Raw genomic sequence first — 19,946 nt, 5'->3', positions numbered from 1 at the left:
TTGAAATAGAATATAGCTGTTTGTTAAAGGCCAATTAAGTAACACCTTCATAAGTATTTACAAGGATAGTTTTTTTGTTCTTTCAACACTACCAGATTTAACATGACATCCCACTATATGCGACCGAAGTAGCTTTACATTTACGTTGTCATTAGCACTACAGTCCCAGGGCCAGGCTGTTGGCTGGTGCTTGAATAAATCTGAATACACAATCAGCCTGAATCCATCTTCAGTGGAATGCTGATGAAGGCTAGTTTGAAGGCTAGTCTGCATTACTATATCGAGAATGGTTTTGAAGGCTTGCTTGCATCAGTATTCCATAAATGTTTCAGATTCTGAGGGCAATTCCCAAATAATGTAGCAAGAGGCTTTAAAGTCCTCGCACCTATCAGTGTGTTGGATTAGAACGTGCTTCTCCAGTGGAACATACCTTACTCTCCTGGTGTGTTGATTTACTCCACCCCATGAAAAGAAACGGGGTATAGGCAGCACTCTCAAAGATGGTGGCTTGGATGGATAAAAACCCTTGTTTTATGTTTTGGCCATTTAAAAAAAAAAAAGGATTTTCACTTGCAGATGGTAACTAATTGTCAAAATGCATTTCACAAAAATGCTTGGCTTGCAAATCGCAAATAAAAGTGTGATAACTACAGGCCTCTCACACATCCAATCCTTTCAATGCTAGTAGTCTTTTCCTTTCCTCCAGAAATGATCATTCCCAGCCTTTAAATAACTACAGAGATAGTGAGTTGCAAAAGTATTCAGGCAGTGACACAATTTTTGTTGCTTTGGCTCTGTACTCCAGAACGTTGGATTTTAACTAAAACAATGATTGCCGATTTAATGATTGCCTACATGAACGCTCTTTGTGACATACGTTTGTGGCTAGCAATTGCGATTTTTATGTGAAACACTCCAAAAAGAGAAGGACAAATCTATTGCATTTTGCAGATCTCAGTTCACATATCAAAACTTCGTGAGATAAGTCCCAGATATGATGAGTTTTCTTGCTATGTCACATTGAATATGAGAGGGAAAAGGTGAGATGGAGGAAAAAGATCAGTCTATGTAACTTCAGTGGCAATATCCTTCAGTGGCAATATCCTAGTGCTACATCCTGAAAATATCATTTTATTTAGGTTTAATCTAGCTTAATAACAATAATAATAATAATAATAATAATAATAGTATAGCTGCATTCATAGTCACAAATTGGCGTCATACCATTGATTTTCTCTCCCTTCAAGTAAACCAAAACTCCTAAAATGATGCAGAAGTGGTAGGGGCATAAATTCCTGATTTTATCCCATTTCAAATATTTCTGCCCTCTAGCTACATGTACATTCCCCATTGGATAAACGGGAAACTCATCTATGGGATTCATGCTAACACGTTTCAGCTCAGTTAACTCAAATTAGTAGATTCAGAGTTATGGGCAATATACTGTATCAACGTGCAATTGCCTCAAAAAGACATTTCACAGTTTGCAAAAATAATTAACAATCTTGACAACTGTGTTGGTGTTATTGACTCGCAGTACAAATAGAATTCCCGATTATAATCAATCTTTGGATTAACCATCACAGAGATAAAAATCCACAAGGAGTGATTGTTGCCTTTGTATGCTTAGTGTCCACTGTTAGGGTTAGCATATGAACTGTACTACTTTACACTCAAATGTGATTTACATTAATTTTGTATGCATGCTATCATCCCCCACCCCCCTCCCTCCCTCCCACAGTGTCTGGGGGGAGGAGTCGTCTGCACTTCATTGACCTGGGGAGCTGTGAACCAATCACAAGCGAGGGCCACAATAGGGGTGGTGGCCAATGCCTGACTCTGCATACCCTGGGAAATGTCATCCTGGCCCTTACCAGTGGGGCTAAGCATGTACCTTACAGGTGAGTCTTTAAAGAGGCAGGGATGGTGCAAAACAGAGGCATTTCAGAGCTTGTTCAGGGAAAGAAAAGAAAAAGGCCAGTCTACCGTTTAAATCAATGTGCAGGAAGGAAATAACACCTGCCCAAAACAACTACAGTAACCCCCATTTAAGAATGTACCATTTTATTGCATGGAAACCGGTGTTATATGTATTGTTGCCCTTTCGATGGACTCAAATGGAGGACGATGAATGCAGAAATCACTGACAATTTCTCCTAAAAGAATTTAAGTTTATTCAAATGGGACAAACGCAGAGCATTCGGGCAGGCTGTTCTGAGAATATCTCTCGAGACCTCATTGAGCGCAGTGCAGTCCGGTCATACGCAACAAAGAGTTGAGAAGAGAAGCAGGTGGTCTCACCTTTCTGAGGGGGACTCTGGCTGAGGCATTTGGCAATGATGTGTGACATCCCCTACTGTAGACACTATTGGAGTGTTATACAGAGACAGATAAAATGGCTGAAAATAGCTGTATCAGAAGGATACACATTTATATTTAATACTAATAAAGCTAGAAATAGTAAAACTGGGTACCACATATCAGGCACCAAGAACAAGCACAAATAGTGTAAAGGAGTATATTGTGTGAGTGGTGTACACCATCTTGTCCTTTTGTACATTAACATCAAGGCTGTTTTTACATACTGAAATGCTGATGCAGGGTATGCAAGCTTACGATGTTGCTGAGCGAGTCTCTGGGGAACATCAACTGCAGAACCACCATGATCGCTCACGTCTCCGACTCTGCGGCTAATTATGCAGAGACAATTAACACCATCCAGCTGGCTTCTCGCATTCACCGTATGAGGAAGAAGAAATCTAAGGTCAGTGCATAAATAAGAAACCTTAGGTCAGTGTATATATGTGTGTGTGTATGTGTGTGTGCGCTTGTATGAGTGTGTGTCTGTGTGAGTGTAAGGGAGGGTGTGCCCGTAAGAAGTCAGGTTTAAAATATTGCTATTCTGTGCAGGTAGTTAGACCTTGAATGTTTGTAATTTCTCACTTGTAACAAACTCTGCTACTAGAGTCTTGGAATTGTTCAGGTTACGCATTAAAAAATAAATGGTTGTTTTTAATAGTTGTTCGAAAATACAGTTTAGAAAACAATGCCCATTGTGCAGAAATTGTTTCATTAACTTTTGTTATGCTTTTGGTACAATGTTGTGTTTGTGTCTGTGTTTTGTATATGTTTCTATGTGTGTTTGTGTGTGTATATGTGTTCTGTTCACAGTATGCATCAAGCTCTTCTGGTGTGGACACTCTTTGGGAAGAAAATCAAGGGCTAACTGACCGGAAGTTTTCCTACCCTCACACTCTGAGCCTGTCAATGCCCACCTTGCGTTGTGCTGACAGAGGCTACTCTTCCAGCAGTGTGCAACCCAGAGATACAGTTGTCTACGTGGGGCTGGGAGGAACCGCTGTCTGCGAGCGCGAGCTGTGTGTCAGCGAGGCCCCGCCTACTGCTGTGCCCATCATCCCCTCCCTGAACAGGAAGCGGGTCAGAGAGGGTCACCCTGGCGATGGGGATCACATTAAGTGCAACACCTTCGCAGAGCTGCAGGAGTGGCTGGATTGTGTTGGGGATAATGACGGAGGCAGGGGGCGTCCCCTGGCTCATGGAACAGGAAGTGTGATGGCCAAGCTGACAGAGCGGGTTCGATTTCCCACCAAGGCCCCCACACTCTCTTACAAACTTAGTGAATCAGCTGAGTGCCTACCCTGTTGCACACCAACCTCCCACTTGCCCAACAACGCCTCCTCAGAGTCTGAGAAGGGCTATTATAATTGGCGAGACCAAACCCCAGACCGTTTTGGAGGGATGGGTGCGGACAGGGAAAGGGCCTTATATTCCGATGCATTTCATAAGACTGCGTCTCTGAACAGAAGACACCAATCCAAACCTGCACCTCCTGCTACAGAGCAGGATATACCACAGAGACTCCCGTTTTTGACAGAGGGCAGCTCTGCCTGCAGGGCACCTCCGGTGGGAATGAGCCAGAAAGCAGAGCCTGGGAGGTCCCCTATCCCAGGAACCCATAGCCTCAGCAGGGCTCCCGCAGAAATGAGACCCTTGCGCTCAATGCCAAAAGGCAGGTCCTTCGACCGGGATGCCCTGATGACCACCGTCACCCTGCGGAGGCCTGTGGAGCTAAACGGGGAGGACGAGCTGGTGTTCACCCTGGTGGAGGAGCTGTCCATCGGAGGGCTTGTGGAGAACGCTATATCGCCTGGCATATCGCCATATCGCTTCCATGGTGACCACCGCTCTTCTCAGACCCTGCCTGCTGGGTTGCACCGGGTTGCCATTGTCAGCAGCATCAATGACGAGTTTGATGCCTACACATCTCAGGTGGATGTCTCTGGGCTGAGAAAGGGGAGGGGACACACACAGGGCACTGGTCCAGAGAATGTACCACACTCAGATTTCTCTGGAATGCACCGTGAGGAATCCTCCTTGAAAAAGGACACCAGAAGTTTGACAAATGATGGCACCGCTACTGCCTCCAATAAATCTCCCCCCAGCAAGTGCTCACCTATCCTGGAGTCCTCAATACCACCTTCCAGGGATTGTAAAACAAGAATCAATGCTGTCAATACCTTTTCACAACCCCAGATCCCACAAGCTTACTCAACTGTTCCAAGGAATATCAAACCTACCTCATCTATTGCACAAAGTAACATCAACGATGAGCAGCAGAAGCCGCGGGGAAAGCCGGATGACTCTTGGTTGAACTTCGACAGACACAGGGATTCAAGAGCTGCTGAGTTGGATTCTGCCAACAGGCAATCAAGAAACAGCTCCAGAAGGCAAGTTGGAAACAGCAACAGTGTACCTCGACCACCAAAGCAACAGGGGCATTGTTCACCCCAAAGGGTAGTTGACGGATGTGAGAGGTCCAACGACAGCAAAGCTGAGACTTCCCACAGGGTTCCAATGCTCAGACGGGAGGCGACCACACTCGGCATAATGCCCGTCATTCACAGTTCCAGTCACACTAAATCAAATGAAGACAGTATATTTACAACTGGAAGCCTGAAGTTTTTGTCATTAAGAAAAAAGTCTAGTGGACTGAATGGTTCATCTTCAAAGCCTCAGGGCAGCTCACATTCCCCCCAACCTGTCCAAAGATGCAAGCTAGATCAGAAGTATAGGAATAATTTATCTTCAAGGTCTACTGAATCCAAGTTATCCCTATTGGAAGTGGAGTTTGACATGCGATTCAAAGGTTACACAAGTAGCCACAAAACTTCTAGCCTTAAGGCTGACCACACCTCAGCCAAAACAAAATCAAGTCAGAAGACCCGAAGGCACAAAGGCAGCACTGGACACGGAAGTCATGGGAGTCTCGCGTCCTTGGAAAGGTATGACAGCCTGACATCTGACGGCTCAAAATCGGGTCTTTCCCGAGAGAACAGTGATGCCAGCTTGGGCAGCAGGAGCAGGTCTGGAAGGTTGGGGGCTCAGCCAGGATCTTCAGGCTCTGCTTCCTCCTCCCCACCTCCTTCTTTCGCCACCCCCAGAACCTCTGGCAAGCTAGAGCACATGCAGGGCAGCACAGTCACCATAGCTGGGGCTATGAATGCAAACCAGGTCCACAGCATGTTTTCTGGAAACTCCTTGCCACAGTGTCCCCCTAGCATATGCAGTGTTGCTCCATCTACTTGGAATGCCTACCTACATCCGAATGGAAAGAGCACAACTTTTTCTGCACCAGGGGTCGCTGGAAAATTAGGGAGAACCACCATCGTGAGTACCAAGCAAGTGTCCCGTGCTGCCAACAGTAGGGTCAGCGAGCTGGCATCTGGGAGCTCTGTTAGGCACCCCAGGAGCTCAGGGGACGCTGAGAGCGGTGGAAACCTCAGTGACAGCGACCAGCTCGCCACAGTGCCGCCGTCCCCTTACAGCAAGATGACAGCCCCCAGAATGCCATCGCGCTACAGCAGCGGGCACTGCAGCGACAACAGCAGCGTGCTGAGCGGGGAGCTGCCCCCGGCCATGGGCCGCACCGCACTCTTCTACCACAGCGGCGGCAGCAGCGGCTACGAGAGCATGATACGTGACAGCGAGGCCACGGGCAGCGCCTCGTCCACCCGCGACTCCCTGAGCGAGAGCGGCGGGTCCTCCTTGGGCCGAATCCGAACCCCCAGGTCCCCCAAGAAGCGGACAAATGGTGAGTGCTGCTGTTTGAATTGTGGGACTCCCGAGCATGAAAATGGATCTGACAGAGATGAAGTGGGGCATTCTTTGTTCTTTCAGAGTCGTGTCTTCCGTGTCCACAAGCCTCACACATGAAATATTTTAAGAGGGTAAATGCGGGAAAAGAATAGCATCTTGAGAGAGCTGTTCAGTGCGCTCCTCACTCTAAGAGTTCAAAAGCATTGAATTCAAAGAAAGCATAAAAAACTATATCTATTTTACTCCAAAAAAATGGAGATCAAAATGGGTATGCTGCTTCAGACAGAGTGCAAGAGTTCAAACCAGAAAAGGCCTTTTCGCACTTTGCATGCTCTCTCTTTGTGAACATTTGACATTGTGTAAAATGTCCCATTGTAGTATTCTCTATTTCCTGAAGAAGGTACAAAATTTGAATTTAAAGCAACATGGATTTTATTAAGCTGATTGTTAAATTTATTAACTGATTGTTATTGCCCAATGATTTTAAATTAAACTGACACGTTGCTTTAAATGCTTTGCTCTGCTCTAAGAGGGAAGTCTTTCACTTTACAACATAAGCACTGTTTTTAATGAGCTAATAATCTAGACTTAATGCTGAACATCACTCTTGTAAAGAATCTAATGAAATGCTGTAAGTAACAAAGCTGGTTGCTCTAAGGAGCTTTAGTATCTGTCTATAAAATGCTTTGATTTAAGCCATTGAGTGAATTCTGTAAATACTCCCGCATTGAGGAGCAGCTCTGAAACATTTCGAAAACACAAAGGTCAATCAGCGGTTTATGGGTGTGCCTGCAAGGGAAATGAGCTATGACTGTTTTTTTTCCTTTGTCTAGCTGGTATGCATTCTAACAGTTGGCTGGGTTGTGGCTTTACCTCTGAGCCTCCATGCTTATGCGGTTTTGTGAGCACAGACTCAATCTGATTTGAGTCTGAAATGTGAGTGTGCAAATCAATGATGATTGCTCTAAAAAATGGTATCTATCTCTCTGCAAAAGGAATTACAGCACATCCAGGTCCTTGAGGAGTCTGTCTGAGTGGACCACAGTTGATAATAGATAGATGGAGGGAGGGAGGGAGGGAGTGAGAGAGAGAGAGAGAGAGAGAGAGAGAGAGAGAGAGAGAGAGAGAAGAGGGAACACAGAGGATTGACTCAAGGGCATATTGGTTCCCTATTGATTTCATTTGGTCCTTTGTGAATTCACTTATGTTTATACCCCGAAATAATATTTGTGTGCATGGCGATAGCCATACTTTACATGGTGAAGGTAAAAATTGGTATGTATTCATTTCTTGCATGAATGAAACTGCCAGAGATTGGTCTAGAAATCTAAAGTTACTGTATTTGTAATACAGGCACATGGACAGTAATCTCAGAAATGAGTCATTAATCCTTTTTCATAAAATCCACCTCCCAGAAAGACCTGATACTATTTATAGAAACTTGTATTTGATTCAAATCAGACATCAACCTTCAACACAGAACAGGACTGAGAATCTGTAGCCTACGCATTACTTAAGCTTGACTGAGAAAGAGGGCATTCAATTATTCATAAGGGCATTGAAGATCAATGATTGTTCTGTCTGAGCATTCAAAAACTTTATCAACAAGAATTCAGAACATTACTGCTCTAAAATGTGCATCGTACACTGAAGTAATTGTGAAGTCGAGAAGGGTTTATAGTTGTTTTGTTTTTGTAGTTTTTGTTTTACGGGGGTTGTGTTTTTTTCTGTTGCGTTTTTCTTCTTGTGCTGTGGCCACGTCCCCCAGGCTACCAGCGGAGACGTATGATCCCAGCCCCCCTGACGGACACCCCACCGTCGGGGAGGAAGGCCGGCACCATGGGCCAGTGGGTGGACCTGCTGCCCCTGCCTGGTACTCTGAAGGAACCCTTCGAGATCAAGGTGTACGAGATCGATGACACGGCCCACTTGCAGCGGCAGTGCCCGGGAGGCACGGCGGAGGCGAGCACGCGGTTTTGTGGTCCATTTCATCCTGCATGATATGGCGCCCGTGTTCGTCCCATTGGGTTGACGTCATCGAGTCCGCAGCAGCATTTTTTTGTTCATGGTTGAAACCTGAACAGTGGAAACAAGATTTAGAATTAATCTGATTTTTGAATCCGATTGTAACAAGATTTCAGGCACGATTGTGAAAAATCTGCAGTCCACATGCTCAATTGGTGCAGTTCTCAGTTCTGTTCTTGGTTGATGTGATATATAAATTTGTACAATTATTTTTGTCTGCTCAATTACCTTTAATACTATGATTAAACCAGCTCAGTATTCAATAATGTAGTGACCAGACCAGCTCACTGAACAGGCCATTCAGGATGAGAACAGGCCATTCAGCTCAGCAATGCTTGCCATTTCCTAACACTAAAATGTCTACCTACTACTTAGTTTGCCTAAAAGCTAGTATCCAGCACCTTATCAAGCCTGGTCTTGAAAACCTTAGTTATTATGATTAGGTGAATAACAGACATAGTTTTTAGTAACTACAATTCCTTACAAAGTGTACTGTTTTAAAAATGATTTTAAATGATTGTCTCACGGTTGTGAATAATAAGCAGTTCTGGGCATGGAGGAACACCCAAGCTCATGGTTCCACATTTAATCTGGTCTCTTATTAAAGCTTGACGTGCTGTTGATCAGCTAATTAACCTTCCGCCCATGTGGGGTATAATGTTCTTAATTGGGAACGTGCTTAATTGCTCTACTACGGCATGGCAGTGCAGACACTGCCAGGAATAGAAGGGAGGAGCACAGTCATGTGATGCCTGGGGCTAAATGGTTTACATTTAACTGAGGGTAAAGCACTGACCCAAGCAAGCATTAGGAAACATGGAGCTAGACAGGGTGGGGAGAGAAAATGTTATGAATTAAGGTTTTGGCCACGATTCTGAAGAACTGTGGTGCTTATGGTGGTCCCTTTTCTGATTCCATGGGTCATTATCCATTCCTGCTCATTTTATTCAGCCCAGGTAGGGACCTGGGGAGAATATATCATAAATGTGGTTGATTTGGTTCGGAGGAAATATCCTCTGTGTGTTTCTGGGTGTCTGCATGCCTGCGTGTTAGTGCGTGTCTGCATGTCATCAGCTCATTCTTACTGTTTTCTCTTCTGTCATGTTTCCAGCAGCCATTTCAGGATGTTGAGAAAGGTACATAGAGTGGGCAGGATAGATGCAACTTAATGTTATGTAGAAATCAAAGAGGATATTGGTTGGAGGAATTATGATGTAAATCTGTGATAATGGCCAAAAATAATGAAGGCCTGTGGATGCTGTGGTTCTTCTGTAGTGACAGAAAAGCCCTGGCATAATGACAAGAGCAAGAATAACCCAATTTTTTCTACTTTTCAATAACCTGTTCCTTTTGACTAAGTCTATGCTTAATCCTCCTGCCAACAGGTCTCCCGTAGATTAAGAAAATGCTGGGATTGGGGAGGGATCGGTGGGGGGGTTGCTGTTTTATTTGGAGCTCTAATTAATCCACCCAACAGGAAGGGGGGGAGGTAAGTCCGCAGGTTAGAGTCGTTTGATTTAATTTGCAGTAATCTCTCCCTGTATAAAGCCGGCTTTGGTGTCCTCGAAGCAGTTCTTTTCCTCTGGGAGGACTCAGTCGAGACGCAGAGTCACGTAGTGGCTGAACGGGGGCCTTGCCCTGGCGGCGGCTGATGCAGGCTTTCTCTCTTTCTCCCTCTGTCTCTTTCCTCTCGTCGCAGGGCCTGCTGTACTTCAACACCAGGCTCAAGATGCTGGAGAGGCGGCAGCAGCAGATCCTCAACCTCCGGGTCAAACACGAGAAGCTGAAAGGGGAGCTGGAGGACGTCAAAAGCAAGCTGATGCTGGACCCTCAAAAATGGATAGGAGATTGTGAGTACCTTCGGATCCTCCCTTCCGAACCACGTAATTTCAAGCCATATTAGATCTGTATTACATTTCCAATTAAGGAGATACTAAGGAGGAGATACTAAAGTATTTAATTGTATATTAAAGATACTTGTATTACTTTCCAAACAATGTATTTGTTTAGCTAGCACCAGCATATGCCAGGCTGGACTGTGTTACTTCATTTGGGAGCTTTGGCTTGGTAAAGATATTGGAGTTTGGCATTTAGCTATGTCCTTAGTTCTGAACTATCAAGAATGCTTCAGCTGAACATATAAGCTATATTAATTTCCCCTACATAATATTTGGGCAGTGCAAAGCACATGGTTATTTCCTGTACCGTATCAGGCCCATGTGGTTTCTCCCTCATCCAGGTTTCAGGGTACTGTAAGAAAAACGATTAGTGATTTGGTTTCAATTCTAAAAGGGTTTTCTACAGTAGTGACTCCGTAAGCAATGTTAGGTGTTTTCAATTGCTGTTTGGTATAGCAAATCAACAGCTCAGGAGAAGAAACAGAGGTCATTCAATTCAATTACATTTTATTTGTATGGTGCAAACACCAGACCTGATCCCCCAATATAGCATAGTGAGGTAAAAACAAACTCCCTAGTAGAGAGACAAACAGTGGTGTGAAAAAACTCCCCAGTGGCAAGAAATCTCAGGAGGAACCTCAGCTTCCAGGCAAGGTGTAGATATAACAGAAATGTGTTAAGAAATCCATTATAGCAAATCAAGTGGATTAGACAAGTTACAGTTAGGTAGTATATTCACTGTGAAAGTAGGTAGTCCAAATGAGGGGGAAAGTAGCAAACCGTTTAGAGAGGGATGGTGATGCATCTGTAGCTCTGGGATGTGTCAATGTGTATGGACCAGGGGACGATCAGGAACAGGGCTGCAGCGGTCCGCAACCTCATTGGCGGCGTAGGGCTGGAGCGTTTCGTGAGCTCAGGACAAGGGAGGGGCAGGAGCACCTTGGAAAAAAGAAACAAAGAAGGAGAAGGTCAGGCAAGAATTTATCAGTACACAGAATAAGCTGTCAAGGTGTATAGTGCTAAGATACCTTCCTAAGATACCTTCCTACATCTCCTTCCTACAATCAGCACCACATTTCACCAAGCGGTACCACTAATGTGCCCCATGCACATGCCCTTCCCGGTGACTATGGTTGTTGTTAATCATACTGGCGCCGTTAAGACCTGCTCAGTGTATACTTCAAAATAACTACTAGACCTATAGGACTAACTAAAGAGATACAGCCCATCAGGGACCACGAAGAGCGGTTAATCGCAGGTGTATCTGACCCAGTGCATATAAGCCCAGTCTTTACGAGACTTGGGGCTTGTTTGTTATTTCCTCTTTTTTCATTTCACGGTTCTTTTTTCAGTGTTTGTGCACCTATGTGGAGTGTGTATGGACTAGACTAATTTACCTATTGTGGTGAAAGGTATGGGAGCTGAACACGCAGCGACCTTTCACCATCTTAGGCTAATGAGGACGGTCCATCTCACCTTCACTTTCACAATTTATTTTTGTGCACGGATAGCAGCCATGACAGTTGGAAGACAGGATTTCTTTGAAACCCTGTCTAAATTTTCCTTCTGTTTACGCTAAGAGTTTTTTGAGTTGAGGGTTTGAGTTTATTGCACCCCTTTTCTTTGTTCACTTGTGTTTGTATGCTGTTCTTGGCTTCCGTTTGTTTAAAATTACCTTTGGGAGGTAAGGAGCTTCAGGTTAAGTTGAAGGCAGACCCAGGTGGACTGAGGCACTCTTGTAATTAAAGATTGCCTACAGCTTATTTTCAGTAGCGAGCTGGTTCCAAAGCTGACAGCTACTTTAGGTTCATTTGAGTACAGGTGTCTCTTTCTGTCACTTTATTCAAAACAGATTGTTTTCGTCAGAGTTCATCCATGTTATTGTACGTATCAGACTAAGTCTCAATACGAGGGTAACACCCTCATCAGAGCAAGCTTTAGCACCGGGAATCTATGTCGTACATCCTTGTGGCGGATTGTGCAGTTGGGTTATGTCCACATAAGTCTCATGCCCAAGAAGCTTATTCTTTTCGTTTCCTTCTTAGTGCAGGTCTGTTTTATGTTTTACACTAAGTCTGTTGAAGGAACGCTCCTGTCGGCAGAAAGGTTTGCGAATCTCTAATATCCCAGGGTTCTGTGTTTGACAACGCTTGGAGCAGAATGTGTATTTAGTTGGCGCACTTGTAAGTCTCCTGCACGGTCAGTTGAGCCTAGGTGAGCTTCAGGTTAATCTCTGTGGGTTTCTGACTTCCCTAAAGTCAAGTGGTGTACTTAGTCATTGGAGTATCGCCCCTTTCAGCGGACAGCTTTCATTGACAACTTGTCAATAAGCCCAGGTTTCCATGTCTGAGAACCCTGTCACTGTTCGTGTACACTTCCTACCTCTGTATAAGTATTCCTGCTTTGTCAATTGAATTAGAGGGTTAATATGTTTCATGTAGTCCCGTCACTGTTTCACTAATCCTGCTTCGTCAGTGAATTCGAGACGGGATGTCTTGTGTGTATTTTTGTTTTCACTTTGTTGTTTACAGTCCTAGGTAGGCCATGCTGTAGCTGGGAGACCATGTAGTTTTCTTCCATGCTCTGTTTCCATTTTTCTATCGCAGTGTAATTAAGGCGTGAGGCTGAGTTTCTCTGCCACTTATCATTTCCTTGCTTGAATCTGATTAGACAAGTTTTGTAAAGGTCGTTGTTTTGGTTGGCTGAGTGCCAGGGAGTTATGTATTCCCTTTCTTATTTTCCCTTTCCTCATCTAGAGCATATCCCTCCCAAGACAATATTATTGGTTATCCCACGTGTGGTGGTGCCAGTGTATTAGCTCGCCTTTGTAATAGTGGCTATCCAAAGGATGTGCAGTCTGAACCCAATGCTCACATGCCATTTAGAGTAAGCATTCTTTTATTCAGGTTTTATTCTTTTATTATTTTAGAGAAGTTACATCTGTATTTTTTTTACTTTTAGTTGCCCATTTAACCGTTTTCATGGCATTGTAGTTGTTTTTAACAGTGTGATCTGCATGTTTTTGGTGTTAGGTATATGGTGTCCATTTACTGGCAATGAGTCACAAGATTATAGATGTGAGATGTGAGTGCAGGTTTGGGCATAATGTGTTAAGCAGATGCGAATGTATAATAGTGTGAATTTTTGTGAATGTAGATATGTGTGCACAGTGGGATGGTGTGTGCATATGGTTCTGTTTAGGCAGAAAAAGCCTCCCGGTGCAGTTCTCAAATTCGTTTTGTGGCTCTGGGTTAATATTACGCATCAGTTAAGTCATGATGACTTGCAGTATGATGGCCATTTTATTTATCCATTTGCTCTCATACACATACTGTATGGAACTTTGGTAACACCATGAAGCCTATGTCTAAATACATTTAGAACATACTTGTAATCCATTAGAATCTGCTCAAAATACAATACAGTATAATTATATATATATATATAATAGTATTACATAATTATGAATTCATTCATTCATTATCCTAACCCGCTTATCCTGAACAGGGTCGCAGGGGGGCTGGAGCCTATCCCAGCATACATTGGGCAAAAGGCAGGAATACACCCTGGACAGGTCACCAGTCCATCACAGGGCACACACACCATTCACTCACACACTCATACCTACGGGCAATTTAGACTCTCCAATCAGCCTAAACTGCATGTCTTTGGACTGTGGGAGGAAACCGGAGTACCCGGAGGAAACCCACGCAAACACGGGGAGAACATGCAAACCCCACACAGAGAGGCCCCGGCCACCTCCTTACTGTGAGGCGGCAGTGCTACCCACTGCACCATCCGTGCAGCCATTATATAATTATATTATATGTAATGTTTTATAACAGTAATCCAGACACAATATAAAGCATGATAAGTGGTCATTGATTTCTTTTAGTAAATTGAAAAAAAGAAAAACATTTAATCTACAACAGTAAAGAACAAAAAATAATAATATTTTAATTGTTTAATCGGTGATAACAGACAAATTGAGTACTGGTAAGGTACTCCAATTTGAGACAATTGAATTATTTACATTTATGGTACAATGCATTTAGACATGGCTCCATAGAAAGTGTGTACTGGAACTTTATATATGAAAAAAAAATCTTCTCATAGCTTTTAATGTCAGCATCAGATCTTATGCATAGAAAGTAGACGGTACGGGGAGATAAATCAATCTGCTGATATATAAACTAAACACCTTCTCTTTTCTTTTGACACCCCTTTCATAAGAAAAGGTCGCGTGTGGAAAAATGAGTTCATGCAGCACCCATCTGTCATTTTAGTGAAAGCCTTGCCTTTGTGTATATAGTCCGTATGTGGAGCAATCAATAAGCCATTTTTCCTCAGTTGCAATAAGCTTCTGTTTCTGCCAAAACCTTGACCGACAGCATCTGCTATTCATCCGCGACTCCTGGACTGAACGGACACCGCGGTGCTATAGTATATTAATTATATTTCTCTCATAAAGAAAATGGTGATGGTGAAGTTCAAAATAGGGCTATTAGTCACTGGTTGTTTCATTCAAACACCTCACTTTTCTTATTTTTCAGGCCATCAATCAATAGGGGTTTTAATGCAGCTCAATAAGCCTTTTGCGACACAAACTTGACCTGTAAATGGATAGTTGCTACAAATTCAATGTTTCATGTCCCCTTTTAATAAATACTGTTGCCAGTTTGAGGTTCCTATTTGTTCCTTTTTTAAATAAGTGTACAGAATCTAAAGATACATGCAGGAGTATTTTGGAAAAATACTTGGTATTTCTTTCAAAATACTAAGTATTTTAGTTTCCTTCAAGAACAGTCCTGGATTGCATACATCATATAATTTTGTGAAAATATTGAAGAAAATATTTAGCAAATGTACACTCACTGAGCACTTTATTAGGAACATATGAATACTGGGTAGGGCATCCCTTTGCTCTCAAAACAGCCTCAATTCTTCATGGCATGGATTCCACAAGATGTTGAAAACATTCCTTTGAGACTTCCATGTTCCATGTTGACATGATTGCATCACGCAATTTCTGCAGATTTGTCAGTTACACATTCATGCTGCGAATCTCCCGTTCTACCACATCCCAAAGGTGTTCTATTGGATTCAGATCTGGTGACTGGGAAGGCCACTGAAGAACATTGAACTCATTGTTATGTTCATGCTTTGTGACATGGTGCATTATCATGCTGGAAGTTGCTATTAGAAGATGGGTACATTGTGGCCATGAAGGGATGCTCATGGTCAGCAGCAATACTCAAATAGGCTGTGGCATTCAAGCAATTGATTGGTATTAACGGGCCCAAAGTGTGCCAAGAAAACATTCCCCACACCATTATACCACAGCCTGAACTTTTGACAAAAGGCATGTTGGGTCCATGGATTCATGCTGTTGGCACCAAATTCTAACCCCCTGTGTGCCTCAGCAGAAATTGAGATTCATCAGACCAGTCTACGTCTTCAACTGTGCAGTTTTTGTGAGCCTGTGCCCACTGCAGACTCAGCTTTCTGTTCTTGGCTGATAGAAGTGGAACCCGACATGGTCTTCTGCTGTTGTAGCCCATCCGCCTTAAGGTTCCACGTGTTGTGCATTCTGAGATGCTTTTTTGCTCACCACATTTGTACAGAGTGGTTATCTGAGTTACCGTAGCCTTTCTGTCAGCTCTGTTGACCTCTCTCACCTACAAGGCATTTCCGTCCGCAGATACTCAATACTCAAACCAGCCAATTATGCCATGGTCGAAATCACTGAGATCACATTTTTACCTCATTCTGATGGTTGATGTGAACATTAACTGAAGCTCCTGACCTGTACCTGTATGATTTTATGCATTGCACTGCTGCCACAGGATTGACTGATTCAATAATCACAAGAATAAGTAGGTGTACAGGTGTTCCTCATAAAGTTCACATGAGTTTATATACAACCTTTTTATAACAGGCACCTAGAAGTAGCAGCAATGGAAATATTATCCAATACATGCCTATGTTGAATAATACTTCAGACTTACATATTATATAAAAAGTGGCCGACTCAGACTGCTTTCATCCATTGCTATTTTTCCTTTTGCTCTCAAACTCTCTTCACTCTCCTTTTCTCCTCCTCTTCTTTGCTCCCCAGTTGAGGTTGAGCCAGAGCTGGACAAGGAGTCCCAGGAGTACCTGGAGGCCCTGGCACAGGCGACCGGCGAGCTGGAGTACTGCGTCAACCTGTGCAAGTCGCGCGTGATGATGGAGACCTGCTTCGACATCGAGGTTACCTCACGGACGCAAGGCGGACTGCGAGAGCTTCAGGTTTGAGCATGGACCCCTGGGAACAGAGCCCGGGAGAGACGCCAAGCAAGGCAAACTCTGAGTGACTGCCAGAGAAACCTATTGACAAGCATGAGTCCAATCGCCAGGCAGCCGCATTAACGCATTTGGCTTGCGGCGAAGTTAGCGCAATCCTGCAGAAGACAAACCAAGGCCTGGATTCAGTTTAACTGCAAAATATCTTACTGCCAATAGCTGCATTTTCATTAGTATGCATTTCTGCAACTTTTAGAATCTTGATTTGCCTTTTTCTGCAACACGGTCAATAGAAATGTAAGGGCGACTTTATAAAAACTCCCGAACTCACTCATTAAGTCCACAGTTTGGTGGGATGTGAGATAGCTGTTCCTGAATGTGCATTAAATGCAAAAGGGAATGGAGCTTAAGCTAGTTATTTATTTAGTCTCCACTGACTACATCAACAAGGCTTAAACGAGTCGCATGAAACCAGTTTTCTTGACAAAAATTGGAAAATGGTTTCTTCTGCATGTAAGTGAAGGCGACTGTTTGTATAGTGCTCCATATTCTCTGTGACTTCCCAAAGGATATGTATGACAGTACAAACTCATTTGGGGGTTCCTGGGGGTACATTATTATGCATTTGGTGGTGTTGTGCAAGTATTTAAAAAAAAAAGTTTCTCTGGGCAAATCTTTATTATGGTTAAATTGAATCCTGGGTGGAGATTTCTGGAAGTGCCTTTTCTAATTGTTTTTCATGTGAATATTCTTTTCTATGGTGCTAGTATTAAATGCAGCATACCGAAGAAAATCTGAAACATATTCCTTTTAAGGGAAGAAAAACTTTTTATATTGTGTTCCACAGTGTATTTATATGATTTTACTTAATGTACAAATGTAATTTTAGCTAAGAAATAAAATCTGAAAAAAAGAAAAGCATTACTGTGTCTTCAACCTCAAACCACTATCATTAATAACACCAGATAGCCCTGTCTCACCCCCATATTGCCTCTGTGCAGTATTTAGGGGAAGCATGGGTTTCTGTTTGGTTAACAGTTATATCAGACATGATATGTTTGGTTCTTATTGCTTTTGGATGGAGGGGTGGTGACATCTGCTTATTAGCCTTTCCTGACATGTCAACTTGATGTGATCAGCCAATACAAGAGCACTCCCAAAACAATCTCCCAGCATGCAACTCAGAATCGTACGTACACTGTCAGGTTGTGCTAAAGTGACATGCCTTGTCCATCACTAACACACATCATTACCACTTTATCACAGTTCTGAAAGGGCTTAGGCTGGGATTAAGTTAAAGATAGAAGGTTGTGTAATATGCTCCTCGGACAAACAGAGGGCGCTGTCCCTGTTGGACCCCATGGGTGTTTAAAAATGTGCTACCATCTGTTCTGCTTTCTAATTGTAATAAAATTGGTTATAAAAAACAAACAAAAAAACTACATTCAGGAATCAGCTGCCAGTACACCTGTGGAGGAAGAATACTTGATGGGCAAGTCCTAGCATAGCTACTTCAAACAAGGCATGCAGTATATATAGGGCCAGTTTCATAGACAAAGATTAGGCCTAGAATAAATTCACTTTTGAATGGATCTGACCCACAGTCTTCAAAACATGGCTGTGCAGTTAAAAAACCTGCGATGCACACCTGCGGAAAAAAATAGCGGAAATGATTGAAAATCATCCGCCCTTTAAGGCTGAAAAGTTAAGGTCTGACTCTCCCATGGGCAGATGGTGCGCTGGGTGGCCATTAAGTCAGTCCTCTGTGGAGGAAGTGTGATCTGTCCTCTAACAGGAAGCCAAAGGACATAGAGTTCTCCTCCTGTTACAGTACATAGCTTCCTCGCTTCAATTGAATGCCAGTTTTAATAAAGATCAAATCTGAAATGTAATTGCATGTCTGTTATTCTGGTCAATGCAGTGGCATGGGTAGTGTGTGTTTAGAATTGCGGGGAGCATTCGGTAGTGGGGAATGTCATTTTCAAGCAAGTAGTGCAGACTATATTTCACACTATATTTAATGTGTTCCCATCCACAGTGACTTCAAGAAAGAGCATACATTCATATTTTATTATTTAATCATATGTATTTGAAGCACCTTTCCTGTCATTCATATTTCAGCAAATTATCATTAAAAAAAATGAGATTATATGGGATGATACTCTTTTTGTTACCATATCTTTTTCTTGTGTTTTTTGATGTGTTGTGATTACAGTATGAGCTTGCTCTCAGTAATCATTGAATTTTATTCAGCCATTTACGCACCCACTCACACAAAAACATACCTCATGGTCCAGTTAATAGCTCTCCAGATAATGTTATACTAAGGGCGGTAAACATAATCAGCACTAACATTTTTCTCACAGATTGCGGAAAACAAAAATCATCAATCTAATTGACTATGTTAAGTTCATAATGTCACCTCTCACTGGTTTTACAATCATTTTAAACAACATTGTGGTAATGAAAACAATTTTCATTTGTTAAGTGCTTGGGAAACATTGCTTTTTGGTCCTTGGGTGTAGTTACCACTCATAGAATAGGAGAAAGATGGATGTTCAGTCATTCAAGTGGAAAAACACGCTTGGCCAAATGTCACAATTAGAGTAATTACAGCAAGCTGGGGCAGGAAATAAATGATCAGGTTGAGGGGAGGTTTAATGGCTGTACATGCCTCCTTCATGCAATTAATGATAATAGCTTAAACATTTTATTTTGCATGTTATGGTCAAAAGCTAACCTCCAAGTTAGGCCAGACAGACTGGTATATACAGTATAAGGTGGGCTCCAGAATTATTGGCACCTGTGACAGGCAAAGCACAAAAAATAATTATTGAGAAACTCAAAATGTCAAGATACTTTAACAATGTTTCAATGGAACCAACCAAAATATAACATTAACAGAAAATAAATTTCACCCAAATCAGGTTCCATATTTATTGGCACCCCTGGTTTAGTACTTAGTGCATCTATCTCAATAATAACAGCATGAAGTCTTTTCCTATAATGCTTGACAAGGTTAAATAACACATTTGGAAGGATTTCTGCAGATCCTTGCAAAATCTTTCAAATTTTTGTTTTGCACTCTTCAGTTTAGCCCACAGGTTTTCGGTTGAATTGAGGTCTGGCACCTGAGGACATTGCAGAACTAACATTTTGTCATGGAACCATATCTGTGTGCATTTCGAGATATGCTTTTGGTCATTGTTTTGCTGGAAAGTCTACCTACCAAGTCTAAGTCTACCAAGTCTCAGCCTTGTGGTTGAGGCAACCAAGTTCTTAGGCAAAATTGCCGGGTACTTGGTGGAATCAATTATGCCATTGATTTTAACCAGTGCCCCTGGACTTGTGGAATTGTGGGACAGCCCCAAAACATCACTGACCCACCACCATATTTCACCATGGGTTTGAGTAGCATTTGCTTATATGCATCTCTGTTTCAATACCAAACACGCCAAGGCTGTATCTGACCAAAACATTACATTTTGACCTAATTTGGCGATCTAAGGTGTGTTTGAACAAGAGTGCTGTGGTGAGATGAGACCAGATTGTACATTTTTGTCAGATACAGCATCAGTATGTTTGGCATCAAAACATACTAGCTTCATAACTTTTGGGACA

The 19,946-nt window shown here is 42.8% G+C and overlaps 1 protein-coding gene across 1 annotated transcript in view; it reads left to right on the top strand.

Moving 5' to 3' along the window:
• Positions 1–17,192, top strand: part of LOC133128699 (kinesin-like protein KIF26A) — a 38,938-nt gene extending 21,746 nt beyond the window's left edge. Inside the window, exons 7-12 of the mRNA XM_061242416.1 lie at positions 1,742–1,901; positions 2,602–2,764; positions 3,172–6,112; positions 7,886–8,079; positions 9,842–9,992; positions 16,159–17,192. Coding sequence (XP_061098400.1) covers positions 1,742–1,901; positions 2,602–2,764; positions 3,172–6,112; positions 7,886–8,079; positions 9,842–9,992; positions 16,159–16,337 — 3,788 coding nt within the window. The 3' untranslated portion in view covers positions 16,338–17,192. The remainder of the gene's footprint in view (positions 1–1,741; positions 1,902–2,601; positions 2,765–3,171; positions 6,113–7,885; positions 8,080–9,841; positions 9,993–16,158) is intronic.
• The last annotated feature ends 2,754 nt before the right edge of the window (positions 17,193–19,946 follow it).

This window comes from Conger conger, chromosome 5 (assembly GCF_963514075.1).
Source record: "Conger conger chromosome 5, fConCon1.1, whole genome shotgun sequence".
Taxonomy (NCBI): Eukaryota; Metazoa; Chordata; class Actinopteri; order Anguilliformes; family Congridae; genus Conger; species Conger conger.
Note: the sequence above shows the minus strand (reverse complement) of the source record. Positions and strands in the feature narration are given on the sequence as shown.